The sequence below is a fragment of the Loxodonta africana genome, chromosome 10, assembly GCF_030014295.1.
Source record: "Loxodonta africana isolate mLoxAfr1 chromosome 10, mLoxAfr1.hap2, whole genome shotgun sequence".
Taxonomy (NCBI): domain Eukaryota; kingdom Metazoa; phylum Chordata; class Mammalia; order Proboscidea; family Elephantidae; genus Loxodonta; species Loxodonta africana.
In genome coordinates, this window is record NC_087351.1 from 47,747,300 (window position 1) to 47,765,516 (window position 18,217).

The 18,217-nt window shown below is 40.1% G+C and overlaps 1 protein-coding gene across 2 annotated transcripts in view; it reads left to right on the top strand.

Moving 5' to 3' along the window:
• Positions 1-2,450: 2,450 nt before the first annotated feature.
• Positions 2,451-18,217, top strand: part of BRMS1L (BRMS1 like transcriptional repressor) — a 48,235-nt gene continuing 32,468 nt past the window's right edge. The window contains exons 1-2 of one of the 2 annotated variants that reach the window (XM_010588594.3): positions 2,451-3,536; positions 8,781-8,871. In XM_010588594.3, the coding sequence (XP_010586896.1) occupies positions 3,395-3,536; positions 8,781-8,871 (233 nt within the window). In that variant the 5' untranslated portion in view covers positions 2,451-3,394. The remainder of the gene's footprint in view (positions 3,537-8,780; positions 8,872-18,217) is intronic. The other variant, XM_003408875.4, reaches the window with a different exon arrangement.

An 18,217-nucleotide genomic window follows, 5' to 3' on the forward strand; every position in this document is an offset into this window, starting at 1 on the left:
CTTCAGCTTTGACACTTATTAGCTGTGTAACCTTGGTCAAGTAATCCAACCTTGCTGTGCTTTGGTTTCTTCATCTACAAAATGAATGGTATAATAGTGCCTACCTCATAGGATTGTTATGAGAAATGAATGTACACACCAGTAATTGGCAGGTAGAGAGTGATTTGAAATTTTAGTTATCGTTACTATTTAGCAAGCACTCTGCTAACTGAGGATATAACAGAGAAAATGGAGGCTAAAGATTTTACCCACAGCTGTTTTTGTTTGGTATGGAGTTTGAGAAACAAAAACAACAAATAATTGTTATAATTTTTATAAGTCTGACTATTTCACATAGAGATAAATTTCCAGGTTCTCATAAAATTGGAAGGTCTGATGATCTTAAGCCAGAATTCATACTAACAATTGGGTAGAGCAAAAAGCAGCTGCCCTCTTTAGTCCACACCACTCACATAATGTATGTGCACACTTCCAGCTTCCATCTTTTAGCTTTACTACTTTTAGCCTGACTACTGCATGCCTTTGAAGTTGCAGCCCAGACTAGGATAATCCTTGCTCTCAAGGAATTCACAATCTGATAAGTGAGATGCATTCTCATAAACAATTCATAATACAGTGTGATAGAAAAAACTCGAAGTTGCAAAGTACAAAGTTTTGCTCTAGCCTGAAGGAACATAAGGCTGTATGGAGAGGTGGAGGAACCGATAGTGAAATGTGTTGTCAAGACAGTGGCTTTGAAAAATGTATAGATACTCACCAGGAAGAAGAAGAAGAGGGAAATAGGATATGCAAAGGTATTGAGATTGGAGACAGTTTTTGTATTTAGCAACTATAAGGGGTTCAGTTTTGGAGAATATAGTGAGAGGGGGAGAAGTAGGCTGACACTAGATAATAAAAAACCCCTAATTTGGATTTTACCTTGTGGGAGATGGAGAGATTTCGAAAGGTTTTCTGTCATTAATTTCCAAACCTAATGTAATTATGGCCAGGGTACCCTTACCACCCTCCCTCAAATGTCTTTGAATTTCATGTTTGAGAAGGATATGCCATATAATCCATAATATTCTATGAAATCTTCAAGAGCAAATTATCACTTCAAGAAGAAGCCTTGTCTTATAATGAGTAAAACATAGTTTTTAGATTTGTCTGCAAATGGTTTCCTCATCTGTACAATAGGGTTAATAATAGCACCTTCCTCAAGGCTGTTAAATTTAGAATTAAACTTAATATAACCATGTAAAGAGTTTACCAAGGTACCCACACAGAGTAAAAGTGGTCAATTAACACTAGTTATTATTATTATTATCAGACTGATTGTTGAGTCTTCCTTGTCTGTTTATTATTGAGAAAATATAACAGCATCTCATTGAGTCAAACATGTATGTATCAGTGAAAACTGAACTTAAATCAAGATGGTGGCATCTTCGCTGCATTTGGTAAAAAATAAATGCAAAATATGATTGACAAAAAATGGGCAAAGGACTTGAATAGACATTTCACCAAAGAAGATACAAAAAAAAAAACCAGTTGCTATTGAGTCAATCCCAAGTCATGGTGCCCCAAGTGTGTCAGAGTAGCTGTACTCCATAGGGTTTTCGATGGCTGATGTTTTCAAAGTAGATCACCAGGCCTTCCTTCTGGGGTACCTCTGGGTCGATTTCAACCACCAACCTTTCTGTTAGTAGCCTAGCTCATTTACTGTTTGCACTACTCAAGGACTCCTAAAGAAGGTATACAAATGGCTAGTATGCCCATGAGAAAATGTATAAGGTTACTAGTGAAATGCAAATCAAAACCACAAGGAGATACCACTTCATGACCACTAAGATGGCTATGATGAGAAAAGCAGAAAACAATAAATGTTGGTGAAGATGTTGAGAAATTGGAATCCTCACCTATTGCCAGTAGGATTGTAAAATGATGCCAAGAGGAAAACAGTTTGGTAGCTATTCAAAAAGTTAAACACACAGAATTACTATAAAAACCACTGTTGAGTTGATGCTGACTCATGGTGACCCTATAGGACAGAACAGAACTGCCCCATAGGGTTTCCAAGGACTGCCTGGTGGATTTGAACAGCCCACATTTTGGTTAGCAGCTGAACTCTTATACCACCTAGTGATACACGCAAAAGACTGGAAAGCAGGGACTCAAACAGGTACTTGAAAACCAGCGCTCATTGCACCATTATTCACTACAGCCAAAAGGTGGAAATAGCCTAAATGTCCATCAATAGAGGGATGTTTGAACAAAATGTGGTATATATATACAATGGAATATTATTCAGCCTTAAAGAGAAATAAGTTCTGATACGAACAGTGACATGGATGAACTTTGAAAACCCTATGCTGATGAAATTAGTCAAACACAAAAGAACAAATATTGTATGATTCCACTTACATAAAATATCTATAATAGGCAAGTACATAGAGACTGAAGTTTATTAATGGTTACCAGGGGCAGGTGGGAGGGGGAAGTGGAGAGTCATTGCCTAGGTGACACTGAGTTTCTGTTAAGGATGATGAAAAAAAATCAAAAACAGATAGTGGTGATGAATGCACAATTTGGTGAATGTAATTAATGTTTCTGCACTGTACACGTAAAAATGGTTGAAATGGCAAATGTTGTTATATATACTCTACCACAGTCTATATTGAAAATGACAATATAAAACACCATTCCTTTCTAGATTATTGACTGCAAAAGTTTCAAGAACAATTTAAAGACTTTTGTACACCACAGAAAGTGCAAGTTATTGTCTACAATTACTAATCCAAACAATAGTTGTGTGCGGTATTTTGGTATAAGAAACGGCTCTCCAGTTCACTCAGCTCAAAGAGCAGCCAAAATGCCTTCAGGCAAAAGACCTTTTCACACCCGACCGTAACGTCTTAGAGATCCAGGGAGCTCAGACTATCCACTTGGCGGGAAAAGGATAAACACGGACCCAAAGTTCCACAATCTGTTTCTGTTTAGTTTATAAACTGAGATCGAGTGTGTCAGCTTTTGTGCCTTGTGGGACTTGAAGTCCAGAGGGAAGAAGTGATCAGGGCTGTTGAGGCAGGGAAGCCGTCAGCCCCTGAACGTCTGCGCAGTAAGGACTACAACTCCCTACTTACATCAGGAGGCCGCGCTGTAATGACGGACAACCAACCATGCCTGAGCAGGGCAAACCCCGCCCCCGAGCTCGAAGGACAGCCTCCACCAATGGCAGAGCACCCAGTGCAGAGCCTGCGGGTTAGGTTGTGAGGCCCCGGCCGGGGGCGGGGAGGAGCCCAGTGGGTTCAGAACGAGCTCGGCAGTGGGGTGGGTCCGGGCGTTCGGCGCGCCCTTCATTGAAGCGGCGGTGGCCGGGCTGGGCGCCGGGAGTGGGAAGCGACGGCGTGGCTGGAAAATGCCGGTGCATTCCCGAGGGGATAAGAAGGAGACGAACCATCACGATGAGATGGAAGTGGACTACGCTGAGAACGAGGGGAGCAGCTCCGAGGACGAGGACACCGAGAGCTCGTCGGTCTCCGAGGATGGAGATAGCTCAGGTATGCGACCCAGCAGGACTGGGACCCTGAGTCCCCTCGCCGGGCGCGCGACAGGCCGCTCTCTGCACGCGGGGCAGCTGCGTCCTGCTGGGAGAGCGGGGCGGGGAGAGAGGGAAGGGGCGGGGATTGGCTCCCAGCCCTCCGCGGAACCCGGACCGATCGCGGGGCGCTGCCTGGCTCCAGGCGTGTCCCTGGCGTGGGGCGGGGCGGAGCACGGGCCTGGGCTCGCCCAGCCTCGGGTCGCGTCACTGTTCTGCTCGCGCTTCGACCCGCCCTTGGGACCCCCGGGCTGTGTCCTGGGGCTGTGGACAGGCCCGGCAGCTTGTCTTGGAGACCCAGGAAATGCCTTCTCTTCGCAGACCACCGACCTCTTTCCTTTTTTCACCTTTGCAACGCTTACTTCTCAACGTGGGTGGGTTTTCGGGGCCGAGGGTAGATTTGTACCAGCCCTTGGCTGGCTTGGAATTTACTAACCTCAGCTTCGGAGTCAGCATGACAGTCAGCGTTTTACATCAGTTCTCTTTTGGGGACTGACTTGGGAGCTGTCCAGTTTACAGCATCTCCCTGAACTTTTCAAGCCTGAGAGGAAGGGACCAACTTCGAGGAGAAGATCCCACTTGTGTTTATAAATTGATTTTTGGCAGCTTTCAATTTCTCCAAGTGCATTCTTCCTTCCCTCTTTTCTACCTTTGGGCTATTTTAGGCTTTTCTTTTTTTTTTTTTTTTCCGATGACGGAGGGGGATTAACGCCTCATATCAGTTTTGCAAACTTAGGAATGGTTTTTCAAAAAAGGAATGGAATTTGTGACTACCTGAATTTTTTTTTCCGTTTATCGTTATAATGAGGATGAAACTCATTTGTTCTGGCCTGATTTTGGCCATGTAGGGTACAGGTTGAGGACAGTCTCTTATCATCCCTATATGCCTTCTTTTCAGGTTTCCCTTTAAATGTAAATCTCTTTGGAAGAATGTAACTTTAATTAATAAATCAACCATCCAAAAATAAACATTTATCAGTGACTTCTTTTTGTAGCACTGGGCACTACCCAGTGTGCGGTATAAATAGTTACACTTCAGTCTCCCTGAAGGATTGTCACCACTTCCTTAAATTCCTAAATGAATGCTTAACTATAAACGATGCTGTAGGAATTCAGAGGCAGAGAAAATCTTTTCGGAATAGGATGGCCAGCAAAAACTCCTTGAAGAGATAGGATTACTTTAATTATCTTGAAGAATGGGTAGGATTTGGATGTGGTGGTAATAGTTGGGTGTTCCTGTAGGGGGAGGAGTATAAGAAAAAGTGTAAAAGCTAAAGCTTAAGGCTTATTTAAAAGAAGGAGAAAACCAGTTTGGTTTGGAGAAGGATTTGAGCTATGAAGGGGAGGGAAAGGTATAGATACAGAAGATTTCAAAAAGCATAAAACAGGATCAATGAATGCAAGTTTAGGAGTGAAGGTAAGAGAGAAACCCTGATACAAGAAGTAGAAAAGTAAAAGATTTGAGATAAGGATGGGACATAAGTAATAGCACAGTATTTTAGACAGGTCGCATTTGAGGTGATGGTGGTATATTTAAGTAAGAATGTCCCACTGATAGATGGAAATGGTTGATTGGAGCATGCCAGGGATGGGAAGAATAACTTGAAAGTCATCTGCCTAGCTATGAGGTAAGTGGGGATTATAGATAAAGAAGATCACAAGTTCTTTCTTAAACTTTGAGGAAATCTAGACTCTGAGTGAGTACATGTCTTAGATCTTAAAACATTTTATCTGCAAGTAGTTTTTGCTTTAATTAAAAAAAAATCTGTATTCTTTAGACTAAGGTTTATAGAACAAACTAGTTTCTCACTATACAGTTAGTACACATATTGTTTTGTGACATCAGTTGTCAACATTCTCCACCATGGGTTCCCTGTTACAAGCTTTCCTGCCCTCTCTTGCCTTCCCCTCCTTGCCCCTGGGCTGGTGTGCCCATTTAGTCTTGTTTTGTTTTATGGGTCTGTCTCATCTTTGGCTGAAGGGTAAACCGGGGCCTGTCTAATCTTTGGCTGAAGAGTGATTTCAGTACTGAATTAAAAGTGTGTCCGGGGCCATACTCTCAGGGTTTCTCCAGTCTCTGCCAGACCAGTAAGTCTGATATTTTTTTGTGAGTTAGAATTTTGTTTGACATTTATCTCCAGCTCTGTTTGGAACGCTCTATTGTGATCCCTGTCAGAGCAGTCGGTGGTGGTAGCTGGGCACCATCTTGTTGTGCTGGACCCAGTCTGGTGGAGGCTGTAGTATTTGTGGCCATTAGTCCTTCGGACTAATCTTCCCCTTGTGTCTTTGGTTTTCTTCATTGTCCCTTGCTTCAGATGGGGTGAGACCATTGGATTTATCTTAGATGGCTACTCACAAGCTTTTGAGACTCTAGATGTTATTCACCAAAGTAGAACATAGACTATTTTATTTATAAATTACATTATGCTTTTTTTTTTTTTTTTTTTTTAGTTGAGTTAGATGTTCCCCAAGACCATGGTCACCACAGCCCTCAGCCCAGTAATTCAGTCCTTCAGGAAGTTTAGATTTGTCTATGGAGCTTCCATGACCTTGCCTTGAACAAGTTTTACTGGCTTCTCCAGTATTGCAAACTGTCTTATTTTTCACCAAAGTTAGCACTTATCTAATGTCTATTTAGTGTTTTCCCATCTTCATGCCTCCCTCCCTCATAACCATCAAAGATTGTCTCTTTTTTTGTGTAAATCTTTTCATGAGTTTTTATAGTAGTGGTCTCATACAATATTTGTCCTTTTGTGATTGACTTATTTCCCTCATTGTAATGCTCTCCAGATTCATGCTTGTTGTGAGATGCTTTGCAGAGTCATCATTGTTCTTTATCGTTGTGTAATATTCCATTGTGTGCATGTACCATAGTTTGTTTATCCATTCACCTGTTGATGGACATCTAGGTTGTTTCCATCTTTTTGCAATTGTGAACAATGCTTCAGTGAACATGAGTGTGTGTATGTCTTTTGTGTGATGACTCTGGTTTCTATAGGATATATTCCTAGGAGTGGGATTGCTGGATCATATGGTATTTCTATTTCTGGCTTTTCAAGGAAGCACCATATCATTTTCCAAAATGGTTGTATCATTTTGCATTCCCGTCAGCAGTGCATAAGAGTTCCAGTCTCCCATCAGCCTCTCCAACATTTGTTACTTTATTTTTTTTGATTTATGTGAGTAATGTTGGGGTGAGATAGTTATCTCATTATGGTTTTGATTTGCATTTCTCTAATGGCTAGTGATCAGTAAGCATTTTCTCATGTGTCTGTTAACCACTTGAATGTCTTCTTTGGTGAAGAGTCTGTTTGTATCCTTTTCCTATTTTTTAATTGGATTTTTTGTCTTATTGTTGTAGGAGTGTTGGATTTTCCCATAGATTTTAGAGATTAGACCTTTGTCATACTTGTCATAGCTAAAATTTTTTTCTCAGTCTGTAGGCTCTCTTTTTACTCTTTCGGTGAAATGTTTTGATGAGTGTAAGTGTTTAACTTTTTGCTTTATTGAGGGGAGGTAAGACCTCACAAAATTTTAAGATTCTATCCCCTGTGATTTTTATGTTGACCTCTTGTGATTTTTAGCTGGTTTTTATCCAATTATAGAAAATAATGGACAACTTAATTTGTGAAGAAGGTAATAATAATTTGATCTAAAAGTCTCGTTTTTTTTTTAATGTAAAGAAATTATTTAAATAATTTTTGCAGTTTTGTTTATAAAGCATCTGTTTTACCACATATCTTGCATGGTTAACTTTCACTGTTTTATTCTTCTCAAACCTTGGTACTGAGCAGGTCCTAAGAGCCTTGGCGGCGCAGTTTTATGAGCTCAGCTGTTAAGCAAAAGGTTGACAGTTTGAACCCACCAGCTACTCCTTGAAAACCTTATGGGGCAGTTCTACTCTGTCCTGTAGGGTCACTGAGTCAGAATTGACTCGACGGCATAGGTCAGGTTTTAAGACTATGGAAAAACCTCTGTTATCCAGGGAGCTTGAGGAGTGAGTCATTCTGAGGGACCAAGTTTCAAATAGCCAAGGATTAAGCTATTAAGAGCGAGAAATATAATTTAATTTATTTTAGAAAAGTTAAAAAACTGAATCATGTACTTCTTCCTGTGTGAAAATAATGACATAATTTAACTCTCATTGTTGGACCTTTATTTGGTGAAGATCAAAGTACAGATAATTTTGTGCTTCAGTTATTTCGATGTATGGTATATATGTGATGTAAAAACAGAAGTTGTGGAATATAGGAGAGACCTGCTTTTTTTCTCCCACTTGTCTCCTCACTGACGGACAGCAACTTGGGGAGAGGGAACAATGGGAGAATAACAGGTGAAGACCAAGATATCCTGTGGTAAACATAATGAGATTAGTTTTTTTTTTTTTTTTAAGGTGATTGGCATGACAGAGAGCAGCTCTAAAATAAGAATTCCAAAAGTGTTTTTGAGCAATGTTAGCCTTTAAAGGACACAATCATGCTGATTCTTAAGTTCTACTGATTGGTGGAAAACAAACCAAGAGTGGACTAATTGCGTTATACTCATAACTTGTAGCCAGTTCTTTAAAATGAATAAAATCAGTAAGTCCAGTGGTACATACATGCAATGGAATACTACTCAGCCATAAAGCAAAATGAAATCTTGATACATGCTACAACATGGATGAACCTTGAAAACATTATGCTGAGTGAAATAAGTCAAAAAAGGATAAATATTGTATGATCTCACTTATATGAAATAATGAGAATAGGCAAATGTATAGCAACCAAAGTTTATTAGTGGTTACCAGGGGAAGGAGGAAGAGGGAAAGATAGCCATTGTTTAGGAAGCAGTGAGTTTCTGTTTATGGTGATGGGAAATTTGTCAACAGTTATGGGTGATGGTGGCATAACATGATTAATGTAATTGATAACAGTAAGCTGTATACCTGAAAATGTTGAATTTGCAGATATTGTGTTATATATATATTTGCAACAATAAAAATAGGTCTAGAGACTGCTGTCATTTTAACTCTCAGTTGTATTTTAGGAAAATTTATCATGGAAATTATTTTGGATAAGTGTTTGTCTGTTTTCTTTTAAGCCTTGATATAGGCCTTGCATATTCAACTTTATAGATAGAGTTTTGTACTGCCTAAATTAAAATTCAGGTATGTTTGGAAACATAAAATTAACTTTATCTTTGATGTTTGCCTTGTTCTTAACAGAAATGGATGATGAAGACTGTGAAAGAAGAAGAATGGAATGTTTAGATGAAATGTCTAATCTTGAAAAACAGTTTACGGATCTCAAAGATCAGTAAGTAGTGGCTTCAGAAGGTCATTGTCATGAAATCTTAACCATGTCTCCTGTATACCAGCAACAGGAACAATCACGTTCAGTCCGAACTGTTTTCCTTTTTGTATTTTATGGTACTGACCTGAAAGAGGCTTCAATAATTGTTGGTCTGCTGAAGAGCTTATTAATTAAATGGGAGGTTTTGAGGTAGGGTGTTTTTTTCGGGGGGGTCGGGTAGGATATAATATTTCTATGTCAGTACTGGTGATTAAAATCTTTTCTCTGGATTGTTACACCCTTGGCTCCAAACTGCTTCTTTCATTCCTTTGTTCAATGATTGGATAACATTTGAGAATATAATAGAATATTTCTTAAAGATCCTAACTCTGGAAAAATTATTTTTGTGTGTATCTTACATTGGATTGTATATACAGTGACATATTTTCACATGCATTTGTTCGTTTGCTTCTTGCAGCAACTCTGTGAGTTTGGATGATAGTCTTTTTTTCAATTGTACTTTAGATGAAGGTTTACAAAACAAACTAGTTTCTCATTAAGCAGTTAGTACCCATATTGTTTTATGACTTTGGTTAACAACCCCATGACATGTCAGTACCCTCCCTTCTCAACCTTGAGTTCCCTATTACCAGCATCCTGTCCGCTCCTGCCTTCTAGTCCTTGTTCTGGGCTGATGTGCCGCTTTAGTCTTCTTTTCTTTTATGGGACTGTCTAGTCTTTGGCTGAAAGGTGAACCTCAGGAGTGACTTCATTACCCAGCTGAAAGGCAGGATTTCTTCAGTCTCTGTCAGATCAACAATTCTGGTCTTTCTTTTTGAGTTAGAATTTTGTTCTACATTTTTCTCCAGCTCTTGTCGGGGACTGTCTGTTGTGATCCCTGTCAGAGGACTCAGTGGTGATAGCTGGGCACCATCTAGTTGTATTGGACTCAGTCTGGTGGAGGCCGTTGTAGATGTGATCTACTAGTCCTTTGAACTAATCTTTCCCTAGTATCTTTAGTTTTCTTCATTTTTCCTTGCTCCTGAAGGGGTGAGACCAGTGGAGTATCCTAGATGGCCGCTCACAGGCTTTTGAGACCCCAGACACTACTCACCAAAGTAGAATGTAAAACATTTTCTTTATAAACTCTGTTATGCCAGTTGAGCTAGATGTTCCCCAAGACCATGGTACCCCAACCCTCAGCCCAGCAATTTGGTCCCTCAGGGAGTTTGGACGTGTCTGCGGAGCTTCCATGACCTTGCCTTGTACAAGTTGTTCTGGCTTCCCCAATATTATGTACTGTCTTATTCTTCACCAAAGTTACCACTTATCTGTTGTCTATTTAGTGTTTTTCCATCCCCATCCTTCTCCTCCCTTGTAACCAACAAAGATTGTTTCTTTTTGTGTGTAAAACTTCTCATGAGTTTTTACGGCAGTGGTCTTATACAATATTTGTCCTTTTGTGATTGACTTATTTCACTCAGCATAATGCCCTCCAGATTCATCCATGTTGTGAGATGCTTCACAGATTCATCATTGTTCTTTATCATTGCATAGTACTCCCTTGTGTGTATGTACCACAGTTTGTTTAGCCATTCATCTGTGAATGGGCATCTAGGTGGTTTCCATCTTTTTGCTGTTGTAAACATTGCTGCAGTGAACGTGGGTGTGCATATGTCTATTTGTGTGACAACTCTTATTTTTCTAGGATTATTCCCAGGAGTGAGATTGCTGGATCATAAGGTATTTCTAGTTCTAGCTTTCTAAGGAAGCGCCGTATCATTTTCCAAAATAGTTGTATCATTTTTCATTCCTACCAGCAGTGCGTAAGAGTTCCGATCTCCCCACAGCCTCTCCAACATTTGTTATTTCTTGTTTTTTTTTTTTTTTTGGTTCTTGCCAGTAATGCCAGGGTGAGATGACTCATTGTGGTTTTGATTTGCATTTCTCTAATGGCTAGTGAACATGAGCATTCCCTCATGTGTCTCTTGGATGCTTGAATGTCTTCTTTGATGAAGTGTCTGTTCATTTCCTTTGTGCATTTTTCAATTGGATTATTTGTCTTTTGTTTTAGAGGTGTTGGATTTTCTTGTAGATTTTACAGATTAGACCTTTGATTTGTAACAGAAAAATTTGTAAAAATTTTTCCCGGTCAGTAGGATCTCTTTTTACTCTTCTAGTGAATTCTTTTGATGAGTAGAAGTGTTTAATTTTTCGAAGATCCCAGTTATCTAGCTTATCTTCTGGAGTTTGGTGTTGTTGGTTGTGGGTAGGTGAGGACCCTGTTTAATAGGCAAAGCCATGTCAAATATCTAACACCCACCTCTGCACGGCACAGCTTAAAAAGTCACAGTCTGCCCACGAGGGCCTATTCTCCTGGAATAGGCCCACACAGGTCCAGGCAGAGGGGAAAGGTATTCAAAGTCCACGGACCATTTATGCCTGGACAGGAGCTGCTTCTGACCTGAGCTCCCCAGGTTAGTGGAGCTGGCAAATTATCCTTTTACCCTGTTGTGAATTTATTCCTTTTCCAAGTCTGCGAGCATGGCTCAGGGTGCTTAAATGGGCCTATCTCAGGCCCAGGGAAATCAACAGCCACTGAAGCCAGCTTGGGGGCGGGGGGCGTAGTAAAATATACGTAAGTACTTAGCTTTTGCTGAGAGCTCTGTTCTTCTCTGGTTGTGGAGGTGTGAGTAAGCTGTGTGGCTAGCTGCTTATCCCCGAGGAAACTGCGGCCGAATGCTACCACCAGCCCACCGCAGCCCCTTCCAGGAATGGTGCCTGAGGGATCTCAGCGATTCAGGTCTGGCAGCTCCTCTCCACTTCTGAACAGTCTCACTCTCTCTATGCCACTTAGTCCGTTTTCTGACTTTGCCTTTGATGTTCATGGCTCCTAACTTGTCATAAATATATTCATTGCACTTGATTTTTCCAGTCTTTGTTGTAAGAGGGATCGCTGGAAGCATCTGGCTACTCCGCCATCTTGGCCCTGCCTATTCCTCTGATCCATTTTGAATTAATTTTTGTATATGGTGTGAGGTATAGGTACTGTTTCATTTTTTTGCAGATGGACATCCAGTTTTGCTAGCATCACTTGTTAAAAAGACTGTCTTTTCCCCGTTGTCGAAGAAAGGGTGACCATAGGTGGATGGATTTACATCTGGGTTCTTAATTCTGTTCCATTGGTCAATGTATCTGTCGTTGTACCAGTACCAGTCTGTTTTGACTACCGTAGCTGTGTATTAGGTTCATGAGGTCAGGTAGCGTGGGTCCTCCTACTTTATTCGTCTTCAATAGTGCTTTTCTTATCTGGGGCTTCTTCACTTTCCATATAAAGTTAATGATAAGTTTTTCCATCTCTTTAAAGAATGTTGTTGGTATTTGGATCTGAATTGCATTGTGTTTGTAAATTGCTTGTGTAGAATTGTCATTTTCACAATGTTAAGTCTACGTATCCATGAGCATGGTATGTGTTTCCATTTATGTAGATCTCTTGGTTTCTTGCAGTAGTGTTTTGTAGTTTTCTTAGTATAGGCCCGTTACACCTCTGGTTAGATTTATTCCTAAGTATTTTTTTTAGGAGCTATTATAAATGGTACTGTTTTCGTGAGTTCCTTTTCATCATTCTCTTTATTGGTGTATAGGAATCCAACTGATTTTTGTATGTTTATCTTGTATCCTGCTATCCTGCTGAATCTTTCTATTAGTTCCAGTAGTTTTCTTACGGAGTCTTTTGGGTTTTCTATGTATAGTATCATATCATCCATAGATAGGGACAGTTTAACTTCTTCATCACCAATTTGAACGCTCTTTATTTCTTTTTACCTTATTGCTCTAGCTAGGACCTCCAGCACAATGTTAAGTAGGGGTGGTGATAAACAGCATCCTTGTCTTGTTTCTGTTCTCAGGGGGAATGTTTTCAGCCTCTGTCTGTTAAGAATGATGTTGGCCATTGGTTTGCATAGATGCCCTTTGTTGTGTTGAGAAGTTTCCGTTCTATACCTATTTTATTGAGAGTTTTTATCAAGAATGGGTGTTGGACTTTGTCGAATGCCTTTTCTGCGTTGATTGAGATGATCATGTGATTCTTTTTTTTCCTTTTATTCATGTGGTGGATTACGTTGATTGATTTTCTGATGTTGAATCATCGTTGCATACCTGGTATGAATCCTACTTGATTGTGGTGTATTATTTTTTTGATATGATGCTGAATTCTATTGGCTAGAATTTTGTTGGGAATTTTTGCATCTGTATTCATGAGAGATATTGGTCTGTAATTTCCTTTTTTTGTGGTATCTTTGCCTGGTTTTGGTATCAGGGTTATGCTGGTTTCATAGAATGAATTCGGAAGTATCGGTTCCTTTTCTATTTCCTGAAATAGCTTGAGCAGTACTGGCATAAGCTCTTCTCTGAATGTTTGGTAGAATTCTCCAGTGAAGCCATCTGAGCCAAGGTTTTTTTTTTTTTGTTGGGAGTTTTTTTTATTACCTTTTCAATTACTTCTCTTGTTATGGGTCTGTGCAAGATTGTCAGCATCATTTTGTGTTAGTTTGGGTGGGTAGTGTGTTTCTAGAAATTTGTCCATTTCCTCTAGGTTTTCAAATTTGTTGGAGTATAGTTTTTCATAATACTTTGTTATGATCCTTTTTTTTTTTCTGTTGGGTCTGTTGTAATGTCCCCCATTTCATTTCTTATTTGGATTATTTGTGTCCTCTCCTGTTTTTCTTTTGTCAGTTTGGCCAGTGGTTTGTTGATTTTGTTGATCCTTTCAAAGAACCAATTTTTGGTTTCGTTGATTCTTCCTATTGTTTTTCTATTCTCTATTTCATTTATTTCTGCTCTGATTTTTATATTTCCTTTCTTCTGGTGCCTGTGGGCTTGTTTTGCTGTTCTCTTTCTATTTGTTCAAGTTGTGTAGCTAATGTTTTGATTTTGTCTCCTCTTTTTTGATTTGTGCATCTGTTGCTATAAATTGACCTTGAGGACTGCCTTTGCTGCGTCCCAAAGGTTTTGGTATGATGTGTTTTCGTTTGCATTTTATTTTAGGAATTTTTTGATTCCATCTCTGATTCCTTCTATTACCCAGTGGTTTTTAAGCAAAGTGTTACTCAGTTTCCATGTAATTGATTTTTTCCCTTGCTCTTCCTGTTTTTAATTTCTACTTTGATGTCATTGTGGTCAGAAGATACTTTGTATTATCTCACTGTTTTGGGTTTTGTTGAGGGCTGCTTTGTGGCCTAAGATGTGGTCTTTTCTGGAGAATGTTCCATGTACGTTGGAAAAGAATGTGTACTTTTCAGCTGTTGGGTGGAGTGTTCTGTATATGTCTGTAAGATCAAGGTGGCTGATTGTGCCCTTTAGTTCTTCTGTATCTTTGTTTAGTTTCTTTCTAGATGTTCCGCCCTTTACTGACAGTGGCGTATTGAAGCCTCTTACAGTTATTATGGAACTGTCAGTTTCTGTTTTCAGTGCTGTTAGAGTTTGTTTTATGTATTTTGGAGCCTTATCATGGTGTGCGTAGATGTTTATTATGGTTAAGTCTTTATTGTGGATCATCCCTTTAATCATTATATAGTGCCCTTCTTTGTCTTTTATAGTGGATTTTGTTTTAAAGTCCATTTTATCTGAAATCAGTATTGCCACTCCTGTTATTTTTTTGGTAGTTATTTGCTTGATAGATTTTCTTCCATCCTTTGATTTTTAATAAATTTACGTCTTTGTTTCTAAGGTGTGTCTACTGTAGACAGTGTATTGACTGATCCTGTTTTTTTATCCATTCTGTCACTCTGCATCTCTTTATGGGTGCATTTAGGCCATTTGCATTAAGTATATTTACTGATAGGTGTGAGTTTATTGCTCTCATTTTCTAGTGTTTTTTTTTTTTGTAGTGCTGACATTTTCTTTGTTCCTGTTACTCTCCTGTGCTGAATTCCTTTTGCTTGTGGATTTCTTTTGTTTTTGTAGATTTTGTTGTTATTTAGACTTTATGTTTTTCTTCATTATGATGAGTAAGTTTATTAACTTTCTTGTGGTTACCTTGAAATTTACCTGTTATCTTCCTAAATTTGAACCAGTCTATTATTACTTGGTATTGCCCTGTTTTTCTCTCCATTAGAAAGTTCTATACCTACACCATTGATTCTCTCTTTTATTGTTGTGACGTTGTTGTCACTTATAGATTAACCTGTCTGGTTCCCTTGCAATTCTTTTTGTTTTGGATAGTCCTTGAGAGTTCATTTCCTAGATTGGCATCTGGCTGGTATAATCTTGCATTCCAGATTCAGGCTGTGCTCTGATGTTGTTTGTTCTCAGACTGAAGGACTTCCTTTAATAATTCTTTGAAGTTTGGTTTGGTTTTTACATATTCCCTTAATTTCTGTTTATCTCGAAATGCCCTAACTTCACCGTCATATTCGAAGGAGAGTTTTGCAGGATATATTATTCTTGGTTGGCAGTTTTTTTCTTTTAAGGTTTTAAATATGTCATCCCATTGCTTCTTGCCTGCATGACTTCTGCCGAATAATCAGAGCTTAGTCTTATTGTTTCTCCTCCTTATGTGACTTTTTGTTTTTCTTGAGCTGCTTTCAGTGTATGTTCTTTGTCTTTGGTTTTAGTGAGTGTGATTATGATATGAGGTGGTGATTTTCTTTTGGGGTCTATCCTGTATGGGGTTTGTTGAGCTTCTTGAAAGGTCAGCTTTTCATCTTTCATGATATTAGGGAAGTTTTCTGACAGCAGTTCTTCACTGATCCTCTCTTTATTTTCCTTTTTCTCCCCCTGTTCCAGAACTCCAATTACTCTCAAATTTTTGCTTTTGATTGTATCCCACATAATTCTCAGGGTTTCTTCATTCTTTTTTTCTGAGTTTTTCTCTAACAGAGTTGTATAGAAATATTTGTCTTCAGTTTTACTGATCCTCTTTTCCATCATTCCAAACCTGGTCCTCAGCCCTTTTATGATACTGTTCATTTCTGAAATCTCGTTGTTTTATCTTTTGGGTTTCTAATTGTGTTTTTTTTGTGTGTGTGTGTGATTTCTAGCTGTGAATTTATTTTGTAATTTTGTTCCTGTATTATTTTTCTGAATTCTTCCATTTTTTGTCTGTATTTTCCATGAATTTGTCTATTTTTCCATCGTTTTTGTCTGCTTTTTGTTTTAACTTTTTGATAACTCTGAATATTAGAGATTTGAATTTCCTGTTAGGTAGTTCTAGTGCCTTTTCTTGTACTGGAAAGTCATCTCATTTTATTTTGGACACCTACTGGAACCATCCTGTCTTGTTTTCTTTTTATATGTTTTGATATTGTCTGCTGTCTTTGGGACATTCAGCAGTTATTTTCTTTGTTGATTGTAGATCTGTTTATTTCATCCTGCTTTTTTGTTTTATTTTGTTATGTCTGAGCAGGCGGGCTGTGTGTTCTTTGTTGTTTGCTCATCTGTTGTCACAATACTTTTCACCTGCTTGTCCAATGGACAGGGCCAGTTGCTCAGCTGTGGTGCAGCAGGGCAGGTCCAGCTGAAGGGGACAGGGATGGGATGGGTTGTTTGTGGCATGTACTGTGGCCGACAGGGCAGGCCAGGAATCAGTGCTGGGCAGGTTCCGGTAGCCGTGCCTGTGCTTTTCAGGGGTGTGATGTTCAGCACATGGTGCAGGTAGGCAGGAAGGAGGAGGGAGGTTGTGATGTGTGGAGCTACTATGGGTTTGGGAAAGAGAAGGGAGAGGAGTGAGAAACAGGAACCAGAAAAAAAAAGAGTGCTAAGGGAGCTTGCCGTTGGAGTACAGAACATGAGAAACCAAGAAACGGAGAAAAGCAGAGGGAAAAAAAGAGAGAAAGCGAAAAAGAAAAAAAAAATAAGTAGGTAAAAATTTGGGGGGAAAAAAAACAAAGCTAAGAAGCCCCCCCAAGGGTCCTACTGGTGCAGCTGCAGTAACTGCGGAAGTTGCTCCCAGGCTTTGCAGTATAGCCTGGCTAGAGGGGTATAGATGTCACACGGGGTATTCAGGAGACAGGAAAAGAAGGTAAGTATAGACAAATGTGAACTGAGAAATGAAGAAAGACAGAAAAAAGAAGAAAAAATGCCTCCGTGGATCACTCCGATGCAGTTGCGCAGACAGGGGAAGTGGCTCCTAAGATGTGCAGTTAAGCCCGGCTAGAAGGGGCTCTCACACCATGAAAAGAAAAAGAAAACAAACAATAAATCAGAACAAAGTAAAAGAAAACAAAGGGGAAAAAAAGGCCTGGGGATCCCACCTGTGTGGTGTCATGGTCCGGGGAGTGGTTCCTGTTGAGCAGCACTTCACAACCTTTTAAGAAGAAGAAAAGGCGGCATATGGAGCCAGGTATTTGAGAGAAAGGAAGGGAAGGTGGTGGGAGGCAGAGAAGAAACCCAGAGAAATGGAAAAAAGCAACATCAGCAACAGACAAATGACACTTAGGGAGCTGGCTGGTGTGGGTGTGATGAATCCAAGCAGTCCAGGGCTAAAGCAGTTGCTTCCCGGCCAATAGACTACAGCCGGCGGGAAGCAGAGGAAGCCAGGGTGGGGGGAGGCGTAAGAAGGGTGGGGGTTAGGAAAGCAGATAGTGCTGGTCACATGGTGCTCTGTGTCCTGCTGGAAACTTCGTGGAGCTGCTTTCCTGTACCCTGTCCGCTGATCTCCAATATGGGCGGGGCGAATCCATGCAGCATGGATGCTTCACTTCCTGGCCAGCTGAGCCACCGCTGCCAGCCGGTAAGTGCAGAGGTAGAGTAGCAGGGAGAGGATGGGGGCGGGAAAGTGTGTATCACCAGTTACCAGGCACTCTGTCTCCCGTTGGGAGTTCCGTGAAGCTGCTTTCCCGTGCTCCCTATCCACCTTTCTCTGACAGGAGTCCAAGGTGGCAAATCCGTGCTGCGTTAGCTGCTAAAGGACCTCCACACTTACTTCTCCTTGCTCTGTGTTCTTTGTCAGTTTCTTATTCTCTTCGGTGCTTGGCTGAGTTCTTTATCTCTTCATTTGACACTTCGTGTTCCAGGAATGACATTTGTCTCTCTTTTACTTAGTTTTTCAGGCTTTTGCTGTGGAGGGACGGCATGGTGCTTCTGTCTCTGGTGCCACGATCAGAAAAAGGCTGGAAAATAGTCTTATCTCAACTTTACCTGTGAGAAAATTGATGCTTAGAGAGTGCCTTATTTATCTAGTGCTGCTATAACAAATATCATAAATGGGTGGCTTTCGCAAACAGAAATTTATTTTGTCACATGTTAGGAGGCTAAAAGTCTGAATTCAGGGCGCCAGCTATAGGAGAAGGCTTTCTGTCTCTGTTGGCTTTGAAGGATGGTCTTGTCTCTTCTGAGCTTCTGCTCCTGGGTGATCCTCATGTGGCTTGGC